Below are 23,403 nucleotides of genomic sequence, written 5' to 3'. Positions count from 1 at the left end.
GCGAAAGATGGTGAAAAGGTCCAGAAAATAAGCGAGGATGGGTGGAGTAAACGGGTTTGAAGAGCGGAAGAGAAAAATCGGTAACGGAGGCACGAACAAATGACAGTCTTCCTGTTTCCTTGGCTTTGTCGAATATTCGCGACCGCGTACAACATCGACGGACAACATTACGGGACGCCAAACACTCGTTCGTGGCGGTACGGATTCGTCAACTCGAACAATTTTAATTATCGACATGTACGTGCTTCTTCTTGACGGAGAAAATGCGAGAAATAAAAAAAGATCAAGTGGAAAGACAGAAGGTCTATTCTCGTTGAGCCTTACGTTACGGAACCGAATAAAATGCCACCGATCACGGAGGAAGGAGGCTGACCTTCGTAATGCGGCTGTTTACTCGGGCTGATAATTACGACGCCTTTGATCTTACCAAACATTTGGAAATTTATCGACTCGCAGTGATCTCCGTTAGAAGTATATCGCCTTTAATTTTTAAGAAATATAATAATAATTTATTGAAAAATCAATGGCAAATTTCCTTTTATCTCGCTACGCTCTAAAGCGTGCTTTCTTTTTCGATAAAATTCAACGAAACTTGATTAAAAGAGAAAGTTCATTCAAGTAACATTGAAACTAATATCGGATATATATTTTACAACGATGGTTGGTCGGTGCTGCGTCTACGAAGGTTTTGTTATATGCGATCGAGCCCTTTATTTTCCAGTAAATTTCATTTATAAAACACAGCCTTCATGGCTTAACGCGTTCCAACGCGTTTAACACTGTGCCATTTTTGCGCTACTTCCCATTTAGACTATGTGTACCATCGCTTTAGACTATACTGTCGCTCTATATTCAAAATGTATACACGCGTATATCGTAGCAAACATAAGATTGAAAAAGAGCGGTGTAGAACAAATCGAACGAGTTTCCATAAATAATTTGCAGTTAAACAGAAATACACGGAATCCTGCAGAAACGAATACATAGAAGGTACAAAAAAAAAGAGTAGAAAGCACCCGAGCATGGATATTAAAACATTCAAGCAAATATCTGTGTGCGATCATGGCCTAGCAATTACAGAAAAACTAATTGTAAGAAGGAAGAAGAGACTCCTGTCCCATCTATATTTTTGTCATTAGGGATTTCTTGGTTCGTTTCGTCTCAACTCCACGATTAAATCGTAAATCCACGCTGCTCGTTATTCGCATTCTTATAGTTCACCAGATGATTGCTTAACTTTCTCGTAACCAGCCTCAATGGGCATCAACCGATTAGCTTCGAAGCGTCGCAAATGTGGTTGGTTCTTTCTAAGGGTATTATTTTTACACGTGTGCCCCACATCGTAAAGCATTCGTAAAAAGTGCAAACTTTTACGATGCAACCTATAAAATAGTTACCTACAAGAACGTTGGTCCGTAACCGTGACGCGTCCATCGCCTTCCCCGAAACCGTCTGTTAGTTTAACCTTAACCGATTCGCGCTGTTTCGCGAGCAGGGGAAAAAATTCTATCGATCCACATAGCGAATAATACACACCGTCGGTTTTTCTTATCAAATTCTAAAACTTGATGGCTTCTAATTCTACAACGGAAAGAAATCGTCGTATTATATATTTTCACAGCGAACCGTAAACAAAAATCTTCACGGTATTTGTACTATCGTGTATCATGTAAAACTGCGTGGCTCGCTTTCACAGGAATTGTGTCGCTAATTAAAATATTCAAATATATACATATGTGCACAGCGATATAGCAAAATGTTTGTCATTCAAGTATAGAAGCTAAGCTAATCGCTTTACGAACGAAAGGAAAGCATACGTTGGAATGTTTCTTCGTATCGCTTTTCCAAATAAAATTTCCACTCGTTACGTATATCTCTACGTTTATATAACCGGTAATTAAAGCATAAATTTTCGTAGAGACACTGTTTGTTTCGTATTACTAACTATACGGTTAAGTTCGTCGAATCTTGTTTGTTAATTGGCAAATTCAAGTATTAAAACTGAATCTTTTCGATAAAGGAATTTAGTGGTCGGCCGATTCTCTTTTTTTTTTCGCCTTACCATTTGTACAAATTTAAAAATTATGTCGATTATACGTACGGCTGCGTGTATGAACGTGCAACAAATGAATGCAAAAACACAAGCAGATAAAAAGTTTCGCCGAACGTGCACCGGTAGATTGGAAGATTGGATTAGTACATGATTGGAGCGGCAATTGAAGAGCTGGATGAAATAGGGGCATTCGGAGAGAGCGAATTTATTGATTCAATTTCGCCGTAACCCTGCTGCCTACCCTTCTATTTTAACTACCAACAGATGGCATGTTGATGCTGTCAAGTTTTCCAGTTTAGTCTCACCGCAATTTAGCATAATCGATGAATAGCCACGGCCGATGTTAATCGGCAACCATAAAATTGACCGATTAAAACGGATGATTGTTGCGTTACAAAGTTGAGAAAGCCGTCCTATCGCCAACATATTGAGAATTATGGTGTAGACCGTGAACTTGATAATTTAATAATCGAAAGAAAAATGATGATCACGAATGTACAAATTGAGAAAAATGATCGGCCGGATATGCGATGGTGGTAGGAAATGTCTAAAGGATAGAGATGATTTAGGGAGACGGCTCAAGTGGGACGGCCAAAAATCTATATGTATACATCGAACAAACGAGAAAAGCGATGAAAACTTTACCTATTTATAAGGAAAGAGAAAAATGTACTATGCAGTTGCGGGCTAATATTTTCCTTAATCACATAACTTTCCAGCTGCTTCTGGCAATAACTCGCGTTTAAAATACACCAAGTTCGCACATAAAGTTCCCTAATTTGCGAAATACATACATACATATTTCGTGTCATACATTTTCCGTTACAGGAATAAACTTCCATTCTAAGATAAATTATCAAGGGTTACTAAAATTCGTTGCTAAAATTCGTTAATAAATTCTTTCTTAAAAGTAGGAATTACATAATATCGTACAAAGGTTATTAGTTATAAGTTTAAAACTTTCAGTAGAAAGATATCTGAAAATAACTATTTTTAACACTTTTTATCGAAAATCAGTTCAAATAAAAGATCAATCGATGTTTGACGCAAACGCAAAAAATTAGAATGCAAGGAAAATGAAACGTTTCTACTTAGTTTACACGGACATACGACTCAATTAAAACCCTTCGACGATAGATGTACTGTTCGGAGAAACGAATTTGCAAGTGATAATTATCTCGCATTGTCGACATCTATGTTTCATAGAGCGAACATTTCGTCCAAAGTATTTGAGATTTTCAATGAACTCACACGTTTGACGTTATGACAACGATGTTAGGATGATGCGCAACCTAAGCCAACAACGACGTAAAAAAATTACAATTTCCGATGCATTCCGACGTCAGACAGAAAGGCAAGCAGCGAAACGTAAAACAATAAGAAATCGGCCTGTTCTAATTGCAAGGAGAAGCGCGGCAAGTCGAAAAGTCAATTAACAGAGACGAACGTTACCCCGTCTATTCGACGTGACTTAATTTAACCTAGTATGAGTTCTATCCCTGCTACCATCAACTTCTTATTTCCGATTCCCTGCTTCGATTCTTGCTTAATCCAATTCTTCCGCAGGAGGATCGCGCGCCAACAACACGACACTTTTTCGTTTTCCTATTCGTTTCTTTTTTTCAGTCCCGTTTTCATCGTCGTCTTTCCCGTCTGTTTTCTTAGTTTCCAGCTCGTCCGTTTCATTTTCCTTCCTCGATATCATCTCGCTTATCCATTTCTTGTTGGTAGTTTTAGCTACCGGCATCCACATAGTCACGCTGCTCTCGCTTTTTCGTTAATCATGAAAAATACGGGCGAGCGGTAACGCAATTTCACGGATGATACGGACATCGAGTTACCATTGTTTTACACACGCGCGACCAGATCGTCTATCGATACTAAAAGTATAAAGCAGCAACTTCACAGAAATTACATTTGTGAAAACATAAAAGGTCTGTTTTCGCCTCTGTCTCTCGGCGAGAATTCGCGTTATCGCATTGTATTTTTCTCTCGTTGACATTTATACAGCGTTTTCAGGCGCGAACAAAGGACTAAGAGAGACAATCGTTTCGCCCGATTTGCCGCATATTTTTCAAACGGTGTAAAAGTACCGTTACTTTATGCAGCTTTGTCAAATATCTTAATCCACGGTCCATCAACGACGATGGGATACACGTGGAACGCGAAGTGCTACCGTTAACCAACAAACCTCAACATATATACACACACGCACGCGCACGCACGCACTTATTCTTTCACGAAGCTGTCTAACAAAGAAAAATAAACAATTTGAGAGAGAGAGAGAGAGAGAGAGAGAGAGAGAGAGGAAGGAAGGGACGAAAAAATTGACTAACAAATTTGAAAAGAAGAATATGGATGTTTTTAAAAATATTTGACAAAATGAAGGACTAATGCTTGAAACTAATTTAGTCATACAGGTACAGATACGTTCGTATTTCCTTTCAACTGAAATTAATTCGTGAAACATCCCACAAGCCTAATTTTTCTATAAGTTTACCTAAGTCGATAAAAATCGTTATGAAAAGATAGAAATTTCAAGTTTTTGAAACATTGATCTAACGAATGCTTGCAATTAAAAACTGCAGGTTTCCTTATGCATAACGAAAGTATTAAGTCGATAGTTAAAAAATAGAAACTTGAAGCTATCGGATAATTTGTATCGTATATCCTGTATCTTGTATCTCGCTAGGGATATCCGTTATCACGAAAAAATGATGTGCATTGTCAATGGTATTGCACGAAGAGGAGGAAAACTCTTCTCTTGCCAGGCATGCGGAGGCTGCGTTATTGATTTTCTGTAGGCGCGTGCGGTTTTCCACACTCACCGGACCTGACTCGTTTTCAAACGGCACGCAATCACAAACTGTTTCGATGGTTCGCCGTACGGCATATCGATTGCCGTAACATTAACTTCCACTACGATATTATATTCGTCAATCAACGATAGATAGAATCGATAGAGCTAGAAAAAATTCCTGTCGAGTCCAACGTGTACGAATTATTTATAGTAACGAGCCAGAACATTTTCCGTTAACTAGGAATCTATACTTTAAATCAAACGAAGAAATTTTGGAAGAAACGCTTTCTTTCCGTCGAACATAAACGATCGAAACTTTATATAAGTTAAATACAGTTACAGGCTCCTTTGATACAGCGATGTTTCGATATTTAGAAAATTTAAATCACGTCGTATCGCGGTTATTACACGTTGTATGCGTAACTGAACGTCTAAATCGCTGCAACGCTTCTTAAACACAATAAATTTGAAAAATATCGAAGCACTGGTTAAACTTTGATTTCCAAACCTCTATATTTTGAAAATATCTTTCAAGCATCGAGTCTCCTAAACTTCAAACTTTGATCGAGCTGTCCTCGGAGCGCAATTAACGAAATTAGAAGAATCGAAAGAAAGAGCGGAAAAAATATGCTAGATTTCCGTTGGGGAGCAAAGTGCAACTATATCGATCGATGAAAGTACACTCGACGAACTCTTTCGACACTGTATTATTGTGTATACGTACCATGAGGCAGAGAAAAATAAAAGCAAAAAGAAAAAAAAACAGAAAAAGAGACGTTTAGAGGAAGCAAGAGGAAAACAAAAATTTAATTAAATGCGCACTGTCCGTAGCGTTCGACACAACCCCTATGTACTGAAATCGAATCACTCATCCATTTCGGTCATCCAGCTGCCTGCATCGTATCCCTGTGTTTTTCGGAAATTCGAAAAGTCGTTTTATCCACGCCGTACCTAGATCTAGCCCGTACGAAACAACGAGAGTGTGAGTTTATCGCGATTCCAAAGAATTCAAGCATGCCGTCACGAATCAAACGGAAAGCTTTATTTTAACGCTACGCTCGTTACACCGAAATCTATGAAAAAATGTTGTAATCAAGAAACGAAATCAGTTTGAAAAAATAAGATGTGAAGATTGAGAAGAGAGATGAGAGAAGAGAGAGAGAGAGAGAGAGAGAAAAGGCAGAGCTTGCGAATAGTCATGGAACATCTTCAGCGCGGAGATAGCGAGGAAAGATAGGACAGACCTCGATTACTTGGACAAAGGCGACACGTATCCTTCGTTGGTGAATCGTGTTATCGAATCTAGACCGACTTGGAGCATTCGCGGCTTCCGATTCAAAGCGAGACAATTAAGTCCTATCAGCGCGAATACTCGAAATTGGATAATTGGAAATACGATAGTTGCTTCTATACTTTTCGAATAGCGTTTACCATCTACGGAAGGGGAAAAACGCAACATCTGATAAACAATGATAAATTTAATTGTTATACGTTTAATAATTAATGCATAAAACGGAAAATTTCTGTATTTATATCGAAAATTGCGTTACATCGATGTGCGGACATATTTTCTGATTTTATCTCGTGCAATAGCTGCGTACACAGTGCGCAAGCAGAACACGAACGCAAGCGCTTATCGAACAGCGCGGACTTGACATTACCAAAGAATCTTCGTTCAATAATTTTCGATATTATCGCAGTCACGATTGTCATACGATCTCTAAATTAAGTCGGACATTTTTAGAACGATGCTCGTTTCGTATCACGACTCTTGGGAGACTCTTGCATTTATCTCGCATGCGAAACTTACCGCATTAATTTCGGTGCTTTTCATTTCTTGCCAACTTTTGTCGGCTTTCGCGTAACCACCTGCTTTTTCAGGGGCATTAACGAAAATGCAAGTTATAATGACTCCGTAATAAGGGCGGTTAAATTTCGTTTCCGGCTTTCGAACGACTTAAGCGGAGAGAAAGGAGAAATAATAGGAGACCAATTTATTGCAACTGTGAATCGCGAAGAGGAAAAGGTTGGGAATGCGAGCGAATAATAGAGGCAACAAAGTCAGGTAGAGAAGGGGAAGAGAGGAAATGAAAAGGACAAGAACGAGGAAAGAAGCAGAGAATGGGTAAAGATCGCAAAGTCGAATTAGCCGATATTATTTTGGTCGATCGACGCGCCACGCTTTTACCAGTAAAGACAAACAAAGAGGAACGGGAAGCGGCACGTGTCGGAAATTTACAATGCCCCGGTGACCATGTCCACGAGATCGCAACACCTATCATCGTATCTACGACGTTGATATTTCTTACAGCGTGTGCGCCAATCGCCGAATGGACGTGGAAAATTAACCTGCCTCGATCAGCTTCGACAACGTGTTTCCTGGCCTTTCGCATACACCGCGAGACGCTCTGCGTCGTCGTAATGGCCATTTATCGAATATATGTGCGTAATGCTCGGTAACGCCAGTATCAACGATTATCTTGCGAAAGTTAGAGAACGCGATTCACCGGAGGAACGTTATTACGTAAACGTTTCCATTCATGATGAAAATGGAGTTTCAGCAACTCTGCGTATTAAAGGACACATCGGTAACAATTCACTTTCGAATAACGCGTTACAGCGAGTCTCTACTAGTCTGCTAAACTGTAGGAAGAACTGGTCGCGTCCGATTTCAGCGGATCGCGGAAAGTCGAATGGCTAAAACTCAGTTTTCTTACTTCCTAATGACTCTGGCACCTCCACGTGGGGAATACCATTGCACTCGGGATACGTAAATACGTAAAACGTTGAGGTAACATCTCTCTTGGGTTTCGTCCTCCTGGGGATTGCAGAAGCAGGAGGTTGCTCGGTTAAACTCAAAGATTTAAGTCGAGAACAAAGGATCCCTTATTGGGGGAGGAGAGTGCCGCCGGCATGGATTTCGATTACGAGATAGACAGGATTTATATCGGCCAGATAGTCCACGAATGGGCGAGGAACTTTCGAGCATTATTCCCGGACCATTACATCTACAGGCTGACTATTATAACATTCAAGGAAGGAACATTTGACGCCGAAACCTCGCGATCGCCAACTCGTAGGCTACAAAGTGCGTAAACGCTGAATTTACGATCCGTTAAACTTGCAAAATTTCTCACGTTTTAAAACATTTCCATGGCAAACGATTTTCTCGTCCTCGTTATCCTCGCCGTTATCACCGAGAAAATCACGTTCGAAACGCCTCGAAATAGAAGGAAATTACAAATTCCAAATCCTTCTGATTATTACGATACGAGTCGCTAAGATTCGTTAGCCAAGTATTCTCAATTTTTGTCTTGACCTCCCAATCGAAACTTTGGAATATCGGTGGACGATCGTTCGAGTCTTTAGCCATCGCTCCATATCGAAAGCCAAACGCACGACTATTCGAATGAAATGCACTTTCGTCCGCGGGAAAACGAATTATTAAACTTAGAACTATTTCCTGGAGGGAGGGGGGCATGCAACGTTTCTCACACGGTTGTGTCCTCGCTTTGCGCGACGCAAATATATACAAGTATGCGTGCAATTAGATCGACAACATCTAGCGTGAGTAATCGTAGAAAGAGACGTCCATCCTTTCCACGCAAAGTACATCAGGTATTCAGCCACGAAGGGCAAAAACATTTCTCGCCGATATCGTCCATCTTTCGTCTCAATTTCTTCAAATTCAAAATTTTCATTCGTACACAAACAGACTGTATGTATAAATGTCTCTATAGCTTCCAACGAAATACGTTGTTTCTCCTATTTATAAAATTCTTGCTCGCGTTAGGAAACTTTTCGGTAAATGTTCCCGTTCTATCGTGAGAATTTTAAGCTGTGTATTAGCCACCACGTTGTTTATGCCAACATGGATAGTCCAAACTTTCTTCTACTCTTTACTATTTTAAAGACTTTGCGCGGCAGCAGATAATATTGCGACTGATCGCGGGTCTAGTTTAAATTATAGCCAAACGAGGAAACTTTTCCTCGCGCTATACAACTCTTATCCGAAAACGGACTGCAAAATGGTGAAACTTAAATCGGCGAATATCTAGAGAAACGCGATTTTCTGAAAAACAACTCGATAGTAAAAACTACCTTTCAGACTTTCTTCCCACGCCCGGCTCGACTGACCTTTCACTTACAACTTCCCCCTGAAAAAACGAAACTCCGCGACTGCGTGTTTTCCTAGAAACTTGGAGCGCCGGCTCCACCGGCAGACGGTAAATCAGATGTTGATTAACGAGCCACCGATAACTTGGCCACCGTCGAACCTGCCCCAATCAAAAATCTGGACGGTCTCCAAAAGCTTTCCAATCGCCTTTTCCCTTGCGAACTTTCGTGACCCATCGAAGTAAAATAACACCGTCTTTACGAATCGGAAACGCGACTCGCGAAATTCTCTTCCATGGTGCTTCGCGTCAGATCGGACGGGGCAAAGAAACACCGCGTCAAACTGCGTAGTAACAGCGAGCGTCGTTTTTCTTTTTCCACGACCGAATTAGAAGTATTCTCTTGTATGCGACGCAAAAAGCTGAAAATCTCGAAAAGACCATACGACCTGGCACGGTGGTGAACTATCGTACGTGTTTGCATATCCTTGGGTAAACCCTGTAGCTCCTTGAGCCAAGCCGAATAGCTCGGTTGTGCCAGGAATGCCGAGTTGAAAGTTTCAGGACGACCACCTATATTCCCGAACACGGAATACCTTAGAGATAAGATCCCCTTGATTCGGGAATTCTGAATTCTCCAGGATCCTTCTATATCCCTGCCCAGAAATTCCTCCTAAAGTTCATCTTCCTAAACATTCTGGACAAAGACGATCGCTTCGGTCTCCTTCATTTCCTGTACTAATTATACATTTTCAAATTTATCGCACTTTCCAACGATATTGTGCTACTTTAATGGTATAAGTTAGTCCATCGTTATTGTCCATAAAACTCCGTTTTGCGTTTATTAAATATTTTAAGAAAGTTGGCACAGATATTTCCATTTTTGAAATCGTGTGAAAACACGTGGCAGCAAGAAGAGAAATTAGGACTTGACCGATCTCGATGCAACTAAGCGAATGACCAAGCAAACGGCTAAGCTAACGACCAAGCTAACGAGTAAACTCAAATTATCGAATTTTCAGCCATGTACCCGGCTATGTATCGAAGAAAATCGCAGAGACTAGGTTTATATGGGGAACTTTGTTGCACGGTCTATTAACTATTAGGGGTTACGCTATCTAACACCCCTCGCTATAACAACATCTGTTTGGTTCTGACATGTGGCTGTATGAGCGTATGATAATGGTTGCGCGAAGGGTGAGTGACAGTACCCACTTAGGAGAAAGAGCCCAGAGAGAATCAATCGCGAAACATCTGTTTGAAAAGTTGAAAACAGATCTACGAGTTACGATCGCATATGCGTGCCAAAAGACTGTCAAACTGCTAGTTTCATTTTTGTTCTTACTTCGTCGTTAGTTTCTTACGGATACGACAATTCTGAATTCACCAGCCATGCATCAAACCTATATTTTCTTTGATTTCAAATAAAAATGTATATTCAAATAAAAATTTCTTTCTAGAAAGAAACCTATTTTTGTACGAAATATTTCAACTCTCTTTTGTATTCTACATGTTATATTTATGTAGAATATATTTATAGGGTGTTTTAACGTATTTACGGAGTTCTCCTTTGGATAATATCGAATGAAAAGCAAAGATTTAAGGTCGAACGTACGAAAAACGCAAAGGTTTGAGTTCCACAAAGGGATGCGGCGGTAGTATTGCTATTGGACTTTCGTTCTTTCACATATGTATATATGTTCTGGACGATGACGCGGCAGCACGCGGTCCGCAAAGAACAAGTCCAACGAGGTAAAAGTGATGCAACACAACTGGATAACAACTGTTTCGTCACGTTTCCGTCGCGAATCCGCCCGCTGTTGAGAGAGCAGTGTTCACGGCCGTGTCTATCTCATCTAGAACCCGCACGAAAGCATTGACCTTACCGAAACCGGCTTCCGCAGGATATTTTTCAACGCTATCTTCGCATTTCAATTTCAATTACGAAGTTGTCGACGATGATCGGGAAACCGGAAAAAGGTTCTATCTACGTTGCGCGCAGCAGTAAAATAATTCAAACAAAAAGATCCTTTTCGAGAATGAAAGAATTTCAGCAATACCAGCGATTTCGCACGCAACGAACCAAATAGAGCCATTAAAAAATAACAATAACATGGCAAACCATATTCTTTCTTTCTTCCTCTCTTTCGTTTAACGAGACACAAATGTCTACAACCATACTTTGAAAGAATGTAAAAATCTAATCGAAATCTTATCCTGTCGTTATCCTCGATTACATTACATATACATACATGTATGTATACACGGGACTTTCACGGTACTAAAAATATCATGATATAAAACGCGCAAGCAAAACTGACATACGTATATACTACGATAAGGTAATAATCTTGAATTTCCTATGAACAAGACAACCACGACTTAATACCGAGTTAATTACGTTAGAAATCAGAAGCCGAGCCTGACTAACTAACTGAATTCGCTATCGAACTTGTGCAGTAAGCTTGCTTTACGGACAACCGCGGTACGAATATCGAATCCATCTCTCAGTATCTACTCACTGAAACCAACAACTTTCATGTAAACAAATCGAATTATCAAACGGAAAAACTTGGCATATACTCATTTCTTAATTGTAGATTATACATGTAATTCGATGAAGTGTATCTTTGGCGCTAGGGAACGAAAAATGCTCGTTGAAATAACTTGAAGTAAAGCTACTAATTGTAAGATAAAATAAAATTTTATTAGAACGGTAAAATCATTGCTCGTGCGCGTATGATTTATAAATTACTCAAACAAAATAAGTATACGATCTAGCCGAAGGGACGATCTATCATCGTCCAAGTTGTATTCGATAGCGTACGTAGCAACGAAGCTGCACGAAAGGTTACTACGTTTCTAGACCGTCCTGAAACTAAAAAGTCTTGTCTTAGGTGGAACAACTACACGGAGAATGTTACGTGAAATTTCCGACGTGAAACATCTATGTTACTCAATTTTCGGTCGTGCATTTTCCAAAGGCCAACGCAATTTCTCGAATGAAATATACGAAGATGGCCGCAACGTGCCGCGCTTAAAGATTTCCCAAAGTTGATACAGCTTTCTACGGGCATCGTAAGATTGTTTCACCGAAGAATCGAAAACTTGGAAAAAGAAAAATCGATCCTTTGTCCTTGAGATATGGCCCCGAGGCCAACGAAACGACTTACCTATCACGGTTAACTGCGTTTTTATATTCTAGATGCATTGCGCGAAACGATGCCGCCTTTTGCTCACACTCCCTTCTTCCCTTGGCAATCGGAATTGCCAGAAAAATATTCCACGATAGCGATAACTCATTTCCCTTTGCCGTCGGACGCTAACCTAAGAAAATCCATTTCGAATCGAGACAATCAAAATGGATGGATATTTTTTCAACGTTTTATCATACGTCAAACTAATAAATATTAGTTACCCATTTTATCGGCAGCTGCTAATATCCTCATCGCCATTCAACGTGTTCGACTTACTACATGTAACGTGTTACCGTGCATGTAAATTATGCTTTTTACACGTTATAAAGATCAAAGTCGTATCAAATTCGACGCAAAATCGTTAAACGTTTTAATGATAACGGTATAAAATCAGAAAAGCTGCCGCCATAGATCAGATTGTTTCAAAATTCCGATTCTCTAATATAATAATCTCCGATAGTTCCGCTCTTTTTTTCTGCTTGACTTTTAGTTTCAGATAGATAACGTAGCGGCGCACTCGCGACTATATCACTAGTATCACCATCACATACGTGAGCTAGTGGTCCTTAATTGGAACTTCCGGCAGGGGTAATTTTACGATTTACACTCTGGAGAAGAGCGTCTCTCTTTATCAAACACAGAAATTCTTCGCAGATGTAGGTCGAAAAATCTACGAATGAAAATTCGCGATAAACAAATGATTTTCCAATGCGCGATATATACATACGCACGTATGTGTACGCACACGCGCCTATTTAATACGTACGTATGTATTAAATTAAATTGGAAAATTAGAAAGATAAACTGCATTTGTCACGGTCTACGAGTCTCCGATATAAATATTCGAAGAAACGTTATCTATGATTTCAACGAATTCATTGTGAGTCAGGAAAACCCGCTTAGTGTGTCTTTCCGTTCTTCGAAATAGAACGGAAATCCGTGTTTCAAGTTTAAAAAAAATTCTTTGTCAAAGATTAAGACGCATAACGAGCTCAATCTTTGTATTTTATAACCGTAGAGTGTAAAATGTTGCATCTCCGCAAACACCGGATATAATTTTAGTATATAAAAACCGACAAAATCGTATATTCACACGAAGAAACGGCATATGTATGGAATACGGTTTCGCATGGTCGACAATTTCACTTTAATGCAGAAAAAAAGAGGAGAAAAAGTATAGGCGTTCTCAAAAAACAGGCACCGCACTTGGTTTTCCTTTGAAAGAATCCGAGAGAAATGTGCGAGACACGCTCTTCGTGAAAGGATGATTCATGAGACGTGGAGACGGTCGAGACACACACACACACGCACACACGCACACACACACACGCGCGCATACGGGACACGGATGCGGATCCGCACATATATCGTGCATGTATATGGGCATAGATAGGCGCGTATGCATATGTCATCGGGCCAATAGCACACTTCACAGGCTAGACGTTAAGCAACGTAAGAACGTGCATTTTGCACGAAATACCGATCTGTCGATGCGCGGTTAACGATTTCAACTAATTTCTATCGTTATGATTCAACGTATGCCAAGGAGCACGAAGCAAATCAAATTTATATACGCTTACCGCTTTCGATATAAGGAACCAGCAACAGCAACAGGAGAAAAAGAACATATCCACACGTATCACTGATCATCGTAACCATATTCTCTCGCACGATGAGATGTCGTTGGCTAGATATTGGCACCACCTCGCGAATACGCGCAAACAACAATAAACAAAACAACAACGCGACGACGCGAGGAAATAGCGAGTGGTAATCGGCAACAGTTCCAACAAGACGATACAGGGAACGCGACGTAGAGACAACCGACAAAACGTTGCCTCGTATGTACACTCGATGCACCGTGATCAAAGACCAACCAATATTTCCAGTGTATTCAGCACTCAGCCTGCATAGCAACTAGATCGGGCACACAGCAGCACACATTCGATGGTGTTTTCACTGACGTTACGTTACGTTAGGAACGCGTACTGTTGTTGGCGCGCGCGACTCTACGGACCAATCTAATCACACGCGTCGTTCGCGAACCGAGAGAAAATGACGGACGGCCACGGCACACAGGACACACGGCACGTCTCGGTTCAGAGCCGACCAACTTACGCCATCGTTTTCCACCGATATTATCACTTGCACGCGGACAGTCCTTACCATCGACGATCCGCCCCTCGTAACCTTTTCTCCGTTGCACGATATTCGACTTTCTCGTTTCTCCTATATTTCTTCACTATTTACTTCTCTGCCATTCGTTTGGCCTCGCTGTCTCACGATCGTTGTAACAGCTGACCGCTCTTTATCTCACACTCTTTTACCAGATGATTTGAGATTTAGCTGACGCATCGCATCAGCAACAAAACACACACACGACATCGGCTAGTCGCCACCGTTGCCACTGACAGTCCTACCACCGCTGCGACTTTCATTCCCCTGTCTCGTTTATCATGTATCGTTAGTTTGTCGCTCTATCGTCAGAGGGCGACAGTTACCATCTCGTTCCATACGTGCTATCCTAAACGCGTGACGTCATTCGTGTTCACGATCACAACCAGTGACGTTAAACGTTCAGCCTGGTTCAGCATAATCGTTTCTTACGTAATTCTTTATTGCCTGTAAACATGCGTCTAACATCGAAATAAATATTGCAGTACATATCATATTAAACAATAGCACAGGCATTTTTACGCAAATTTTATCGTCAATTTTAATTTCTATTTCATCGATTTCTATTTCTTCGACAGCTGTTAAAAATACATCATATCGAAGGAGAATGAGCATAAACAGATACGAAACACGAGTTATCGTATTTCTTTATAAAATAGTAATTGATAATTAATCCGTAAACTAATGGAAATGTTTTCAAAGCACAAGATGAAAACGGAGAGTAAATTTCCTCTCTGATAAAAATACGCGTGCTAAGCTTATGCGGAAATAGAAACTTTTACATTTATGTGGTTGGGCGCCCTTCCAGTTCTCATATAACCGGGAGTTTTAAAATCCCAATATGGATCAAATTTTAATATCACCTATCGCAACATGATTCGTTGTTCATTTGCACAAAATTTCGGTAAATAATTTTGTTATTAATACTACTTGTATATATCGTAATAGGTACAAATATAACTATACAAATAAAAAACTAACCTATCATCGTTGACAAAATTATCTTTGCGAAAGCTAAACGCAATAAAAAATATGCAAATTTTAATACAGAAGGAAATGAGATCTTTTCTCGACAGTAGAGATGCATCGTAATTTAATCGTTGATCCATAATACCAGTAATATCCATAATAATAGTAATTAAAATGTAACCTAATGAGATTGGTAAAAAAGTATACTATACCACTCCGTCTTGTTCAATAACAACGATGTCAGAGATTCAATTTGCAAATATAAATCAATATCCCAAATATAATAGACGGAATAACGAAGAAAGAAATGGTTCTAAACCTACACACAGCGTTGCGCGAAATTCATCGGAATACAGTTCAAGTAAATTTATTGCGTAAAACGTAATTCTGTTTTATTAGATTATTAATTTCGTCCCGTAACAGCCCAACCGGTATCGGAAAGAGGTTCGAATTCTCGGAAAATTCGTGGAAAAGAAAGAAGGGAAGAAAGGGGAAGAGAGAACGTCCAAACTGCAAATTCTACGGCCAACAAAAGGCCTGATAACGTAGCTAAGAGGATCTACCAATGGTGTAGCCAGTGTTGCGGAAAGAAAAAAGCTAAGATAGTCAGAGCGCGCAAATCCAAGTCAAATTTCTTTAAACGTTTGAAAGAAAAATGTAAGAAGCGTAAGAAAAAACAGAAAAAGACTACTTTCAGCGAGGAACGTAGTGTTTCACCGATACGATACGAGGAACGTCGCGTTTCTCCGGTACAACACGAAGACGCAGTTAAGGAAACGTCGAGAAAAGAGCAGGACGAAGGATTCGATGAATCGAAGGGTGCAAAGGAAATCAGGAAGAGGAAGAAGAAGAAAAAGAAAGATGTTTCTGAACCACCTGTGCGTACGTTTCAAACGGATCAGGAAGAGAAAGTAATCGATGATCGTGCTTCCGAGTTAGGGATAGATTTCACCAAAAGCTGTTGTTATTTATGCGCTCAAAACACAATGGCGATCGCGGCAGCAATGTCTAAGATAGGAAAGTTCCATATGTCCATACAAGCTTCTACCAAAGAAACATTGACCTCTGACAAAAGTTGTAGCCCAACTATGCATGTTAGAACCGTACAGTCATCCGTTAAGGTAAAAATGCGCGATATGGGTACCCTGCACCCTGATAAAAAAAAGAGGAAAAGGTCAAGGCCGAAGTTAAAGCTTAATAAGAAGCTTAATATTCTTCCAAGATTAAAATTTCCCGCGTATCCAAAAGTACGAACCGTTGCTTGCGGAACAGATAAATCGACGAAACATAATAATATGCCACAATGTAGAACAAATCGTGGGGCCAACTGCGTAACCGACGCTAATCTAACGTAAAATGATAAAAAAATCGATGACAAACGAAGAAACGTTTTATTCGATAAAGAGATATTCGGTTTCACACGTCCGTACGGATGAAGATTTGAAACTTTGCTCGTTGACGAAGATTCTTATAAAGCACCTAAGCTCGTCTCGGAAAGTCCTTTCTTCGTTCGATTTAAGGAAGACCTACGTGCGTTCCTACGCACATAGTACTAGGTATCTTACCTAATACTATTTATAAGTTAAACACATATTTTATAATACTATATAAATAAATTAGTTTGATTCTCGGGAAATGTTTTTATTCTGGATAGCTTAATGTTCGCGCTTTCCCTTTAATTTCGTCGTTTAACTTTCTTCCACCGAGCATTCCACAGATACATCATACTCCGAGACAAGCAAAGATTCCTTTTATGTTTCGTTTATTGTAGTTGTAATTTATGTACACAAAATTTTTACCTCATGCATTTTTGGTAACATAAATTTGTATTTTACAGCTGTCTAACTAACAATCAGAACTATTAGAAAGAAAATATATTATGCGCTAGACGTCCAGCATGTCTTCAGTCGTCAGTATGAAATCATCGTAAGTATATACGTTGAATCGAGAAATTGAGTCTTAATCGCACCATAGACGAGGTACATTGCACTTGATTCGCGCTCGTGTCTCATGTCGGCTAAGTAGTTCGAATCGATATTCGTTCAAACAGCATCCGGCGATGATGCCACAGATCGTGACGGTATCGCCATCGCGTTAATATTGGCGTCATCTGACGCTGAAGTTCCAAACACAAGCGGCGTAGTGTAGTACGGTAACAAAGAGTACTGAGCCGGTGGAAAGTATGCTGATGGGAAAAGCCCTTGCCTTTGGGCAATCTTTAATCTGGAGGTAAGTTGTTTCTTCCACTTGGTGCGACGATTTTGAAACCACGTTTTTATTTGGACTTCTGTCAAATTTAGGGATTTCGACAGTTCCATTCGTTTGCTCACACTTAAATACTTGTCGATCTACAAAAGAAACGTACCTATTAACTTCTCTTATAGATTGCAGCTCTATCGTTTCTAACGACCGAACCAATTTTACTTCTTGCTCGATAGAATCTTCATAGAAAATTTGTTATTTGAATTCCAATATTCTGTCCTTTATTATCATTATCATTTAAACAATCGTAAAACGCCATATGGAAAATTTCACTTTAGTTATCGCTTATTTAACGGGCATGTTTCGTCTAAAATAAACCCACAGTGTTGAGATTTCATACTATTTTTATCGACATTTTAATTAATCGAAACAAGGGATGCGAATATTCAAAGTGCAAACGACTTATTTTACCTTATTTTAAAGTTGTGAATTTAGCCACAATTCCCGACAAGACAAATAACGTAAAAAAATATTTGACAAACCGAGGATCGTTGAGAGAGTGACATTTCGAAACTCGCGTGAATTTTTTGACGTTAGTAAACGGTTAAACGGAAAATATTTAGTATAGGAATATATGTTTTCTTAGCACGTGTGTAAAAGTATAGGTCAATTGGTTTAATGTTTACACCTTACACGATGGATACTGTTTTATACAAATTTTAGTGAACCGCGAAGTTTGCTCATAATTATTTTCTAGAATTATGAACGTATCTAAGTTAAATGGAGAAAGAAAAAGTTGCCAGCTTATCTCTGTTGGCCTCTTTGATTATCTACTAGCTTTTTCTTTTGTAATAAGAACGTTCGTGTCATGGATTCGTATCGGACACAATATGGTAGTTTACTTTCTGAAATTTCAATAACTTTGACAATTTGTCGAATTTTCGAATCGCGATATCTATAGAACAAAATCTGTAAATTTGTTCGTTGTTTATGATAGGTGAAAACGAAATAACGTTCTACGAATGATAACAACTCGTACAAAATTACTACCCTGTAGCTTTCTTTGTCGAAAATTTCTTTTTGACAATGATGAAATTAATAAAGCGATCGTTGCGCGCGTGCACGATAAAACAACAAAAGTAAAATTATTTATGCATTTGTTAAATATCTTAATTGAGAAATATACTTAATATACCTTAAATTCCGCTTCAAGTCTTTCCAACTGTTTCGCACTGTATGCTTGACGTGGCTTTCTGTCGATCCCCGGTTTTCTGGATCGTCTTCCACTCGGTTTGGGCGCTAAAACATTTAAACGGATAGGAATATCTTCCTCTAATCGTAAGCATGAGAATTTCAGTGAAATTAAGTATTAAATTGACTATGCACGTCGAAAGAGATGACAGTTGACATTCTCGAAGATTTATAGTCGTGATAATAAAAATTTAACATTATAATCATGTCTCTTAATTGTTTCACTAACTTCGCCAGCTTGTACTCAATTACCACTTTCTTCGATTCGGCCTGCTCATTGGACCACGACTAGAGTTACCAAGCGTGTCTAAAACATGTGGGATTGTTTGAGGAACGTGTGACATCTTACTGTCAATACGAGGCAGAATGTGGCAAAGAGCTGGACAAACAGTTTATACCGAGGAACGTTTGGATGCGATTATCATTATAGTGCAAAGAAGTTCCACATATTTCCGTTCAAGGGGTTATATGAGGTATTATACCGTTGTTAGTCACATTTAGATAATATGACACTGCGGTATATCTGACATAAAAAAATACACAAAGAGAACGTATTAATTATAATTGTACAATTTTCACGCTAACAACTTCATTGTTGCTTCAAATATGTATGTATATACAAATAGGATAAATAGGCTTAACGGCGATTAAATTTTACAAATTTACGCTCGCAAATATTAAAAATATAATACCATGACGGTATAATCTTAATAAAAAAATGATTACTTAAAATTAAATGTACACGTTGATTGATGTTATATTCGAATGTACATTAGGACGTACATGTTTTTGTTTATGCTCTTCGATAAAATTGGATAAACCATAACTTTATTATTCGCAAGGATTCGATCGCGTATGATCATTATCATATAATAATATAACGAAATCGAAAGCCTCTTCAACTTTATAATGCATAGCTATACGACGATGTCAATGGAGAAATCGTAACGGTCATTTTGAAATATAATTTTTTGACATTTACCACTCTCGTAAAATGGTCATAATCGTTTCTGGTAAAATGGTTATCCTCGAATTCTGAAAATCGCGATGACTTCACATAGAAATAGAGACTTCTTCTTTTTCCCCTTGTTTAACGTTCAGTTAGCTACTCGGCCCTTACACTCTAAACCAACAAATAGATGTCGCATGTTTGCACACAAGACCTTTTGTATTTTCTTGTAAATCTTTCGACCGTATCGAAGACTGCTACAAATAGCGATGCTTTGCTTCTTAGCAATTTTCCATACATCTACGACTTCCCTTCTCTCTATGTTTAAACTATAAATAAAACACATTTTCAAGGAAACTGAACCGAACAACCGAACCGAAGAATGAAATTACGAACAGGAAAGTAGAGAAAATGAAAAAGTAATATGGTTTACGCGAAAACGAGAAATAGAAGGCAACAAAAAGTCATCTTTATTTGTTATTTAGCGTTAGTTAACATTAAGTTGTATGTGTATATTTACGACTATGTTTCATCGGAATGAAACTTTATTCAAGTTATTACGCTTGCACGAATCAATCGACTTCCATACGTCTATTCGAATTAATGGAATTGCCACGATGGACACTCGTTTCCATTAATCGGCACGAATTGTTCGTGCGAATCGATCATATTTCCTAGAAGTGCAGAAACTATTGGCCAAAAAGGGAACGTAGCGACGAAGAAAGAAAACTGACGGAGTAAAGATTTACGAGTGTACGCAGACATTTAGCGCTTCTCCGGAAGGTAGTTAGAGTAACGTCGCTGATAAATGGGCTTCTAACAGCATGGCGGATAGTAGCGAAAGAAGAGAAACAACGATGGCGGATTGAAGTCTCCGACGTATATTATTCGCTTATTTTCACAGTCATACAAAGTCGATATGAAAGAAACTTGCCTAACTATGTATTAGATGGACAAGTAACGTAATAGACAATGACGAGTTTGTCCGTTCGCGTTCGTTTGTTGCGACAGCCAGGAGTCTCGGTAATTTTATATAATATATATGCATGTGATCGTAATCGAGTAGATACACGCATACTATTTCGAAATCTGGCAACCTTTCTTTCTTTATATGTACCTGGTTTGCTCGGCACGAGCAATATTTTTGTAACATTCCTCGAAAGGCATACTCTATATCCGAATGTCAGTAGGTTGGACGAGAACAAGGTTAAACAATTCGATATACAAAAATAAGAAAAGTTGCTGGATACTCGAACAACGAAATATTTTACACCTGACCGGTAATACAGCAAAATTAAGGGGATACAACACCCTAGCTGTTAATGTGACGTTCGCGTGTCGAAAAGCTGTTACTATAGACGCCTCGAGTAATCTCCGATATTCCCTTTGAGCCGAGAAAGAACTCACCGATTTCGCTTTTCTCGGCATTGTTCGCGAAAATGGAATTACGCCGATAAGTTATTACGAGCAGGTAATTAGAATCTTTTGTCGTAATAAAAAGGAATCGCTCCCAAACGTTTTATGCCTCGACAGTCAATATTCGACAAGTCGTAGTTTTCAGGTATCGTGGTAGAAATTCCACGTCATGTTGCATGATTTGCGATTCAATTTTTAACCTAGTTAAACATATAACAACGATTGGTATAACAGATTTTGATCGAACTCACCTTGTAGACCAAACAGCTGGCCAGGTTTCGATTGAGCGAACCAACTGTTATATAAAATGGATGCAGAAGCAAGGGATGTCGCCGAATACGCGGAAGGATCTGAAAGCGTGACTTCCGAATACGATAATCCTGCCGATGCGTATAATCCTGTGTTCATATCTGTAAAAACAAATAATTTATAGCGAGCTGATTTTTTCTTAGTTCCTTTTTTTAAGAAAATACTTGGCCGATCCTTTGCGGGAAGACTCATTCTTGCCGAAAGACCGTAAAACATTGGATTTTACGAACGGTCGCAGAATAATACAGTGATTATACAGAGACGTTAATAAATATCCGAAAATTCTTTCAAATCGTTAACATCAATAACAAATAACTAGATAATAAATAATAAATAACTAGAGTCGAACGTAAACAGGCAAGTTTATCCTCGCAGCGTAACAAAATATATTATCTGTTTTTCTAAATCCGACAAATAATCAAAGGCTGTGATAGCAGAGAACGAGGGAAGGAATTAATACTTTGTCGTTATAATCGTTTTACCGGATTGCGTAGCTGATACGGCTGTTGGTCTGATAAACTGATTTTCTTCCATTTTCGCCTCCCTATCTTCTTGATCCTCTTCTCTGTCATCGGAATAATTTAAATTAGGAGCCACTTGGATATTTTTCGTTTCGCGTCTGCCAAGAATGTTGTCAATCGTAAAGGCACTAGCCGCGGCAACCGGTGACGAATTTTTTCTTTCTATTTGCTTCCTATGAATCTCCTTGTAACTTTCGCTACTCGAATCGGATGCACATTCCATTGTATCTTGATGGTTGTTTGGCGTTTTCACGAATCGTTCGCGATCATCCCTCGTTCGCTCGTAAACGTTATCGACAAAGCGAATCTCTTTTATATCTTGTTTCGCAGAGGACCGTCGCAGATCGTAGATTTCGTCGCTCACCTTACCGTGATTTTGATAAAGCTCCATCGTCGGTAATGTCATTGGACTTTCTATTTCCAAGTTCTTAATTTCTAATCTCAGCCGACCTAAGCACGCATTTAAAATGCTCGATAACACCAAGCTTGATTTACAAATTGCATTTCACGATTTCTTTTTTCAAAACTATTTCACGTTGTGCACATTTTCTATGGCGATCACAAAGCAGATCGTCGTTTAAAACAGCGAGTACCAATATCTATACACTAGTACGTTCGTATTTTAACACAGTCTAATTTAACGACAATTCCATCGTATCGTCACGTCAAACGTCAAACGTTGAACGTTAAACGAGTTGCGATTCGATATATGTTGCTTTAAAACACGATATTTATTAAACTTATCTTCGGTTAATCTTTGCACCGCATTGAACGTCTAATCGACGGCTAATCGCCCTCTCAACCTTTCGAAAGCAAGTACTTCGATATGTATGACAGGTGGCACGTGTCTGTGGTCCAGAAGAACCTCCCAGCTTCCCCACCATCAGTTCCTGAGGGAAGGTCATCTCGCGATGCTGGACTAACATCTCGCACCAGGAACCCCCACTTGTTTCTGTTACCTGATCGGAGTAGGGGTCAAAAGCTTATTCACACTGGTTTAACGTTGCTTTACTATCATATACCGCGATAAATCGATATACCTATCCTGCTGCTAAACATTTTCAGACGCTTCTTCCTTCGCCATTTACCCTTCAGCGTCTGATACGCGAGTAATATGTATTCCTCTGTAACCTACAAGTAGTAACCATGTTTTTTGGATTTGTCTTTGATCTTAAATTCGTCGAATTTAAAATAAATCGAAAGAGGAAGAGGGAAGACAAAATAAAAGGTAGGGCTATATGATACCATACGATGTCAGTTCGCAAGTAAGTAAGTTTGCCGTAAAGAACTAAACTATACGTTACGATACGTTTGGCTTATTATTATTATTATTATTATTATTCTTTTATTCAAACGTTTAAGTTTGTCCGCTGCAATACACCGTTAGCCTATATCGATAGTTTCCAGCGAATATAAAATCCATTTTCCATTTCCATTCCATTCTGC

General features: G+C 39.1%; 3 protein-coding genes across 5 annotated transcripts in view; 1 reads left to right on the top strand and 2 right to left on the bottom strand.

The window, feature by feature from the left end:
- The window catches only part of LOC117230491 (disintegrin and metalloproteinase domain-containing protein 10), a 76,819-nt gene extending 62,228 nt beyond the window's left edge, over positions 1-14,591 (bottom strand). For all 3 annotated transcript variants that reach the window (XM_033488034.1, XM_033488035.1, XM_033488036.1), the window contains exon 1: positions 13,746-14,591. In XM_033488034.1, coding sequence (XP_033343925.1) covers positions 13,746-13,824 — 79 coding nt within the window. In that variant the 5' untranslated portion in view covers positions 13,825-14,591. The remainder of the gene's footprint in view (positions 1-13,745) is intronic.
- A 911-nt stretch (positions 14,592-15,502) lies between these two features.
- Positions 15,503-16,664, top strand: LOC117230493 (histone-lysine N-methyltransferase, H3 lysine-79 specific-like). The gene is made up of 2 exons (XM_033488038.1): positions 15,503-15,670; positions 15,733-16,664. The coding sequence occupies exons 1-2, from the start codon at positions 15,547-15,549 to the stop codon at positions 16,662-16,664; spliced, it is 1,056 nt and encodes a 351-aa protein (XP_033343929.1). The 5' UTR covers positions 15,503-15,546.
- Positions 16,665-17,058: 394 nt separating this feature from the next.
- LOC117230492 (homeobox protein engrailed-1a) lies at positions 17,059-22,460 on the bottom strand. The gene is made up of 4 exons (XM_033488037.1): positions 21,919-22,460; positions 21,379-21,537; positions 18,707-18,810; positions 17,059-17,657 (listed from the first exon to the last, which is right to left on the bottom strand). The coding sequence occupies exons 1-4, from the start codon at positions 22,361-22,363 to the stop codon at positions 17,352-17,354; spliced, it is 1,014 nt and encodes a 337-aa protein (XP_033343928.1). The 5' UTR covers positions 22,364-22,460; the 3' UTR covers positions 17,059-17,351.
- Positions 22,461-23,403: the final 943 nt, after the last annotated feature.

Source organism: Bombus vosnesenskii, unplaced genomic scaffold, assembly GCF_011952255.1.
Source record: "Bombus vosnesenskii isolate JDL3184/JDL3185 unplaced genomic scaffold, Bvos_JDL3184-5_v1.1 scf7180000013267, whole genome shotgun sequence".
Taxonomy (NCBI): domain Eukaryota; kingdom Metazoa; phylum Arthropoda; class Insecta; order Hymenoptera; family Apidae; genus Bombus; species Bombus vosnesenskii.
This window is presented reverse-complemented; position numbering and strand designations above follow the sequence as displayed.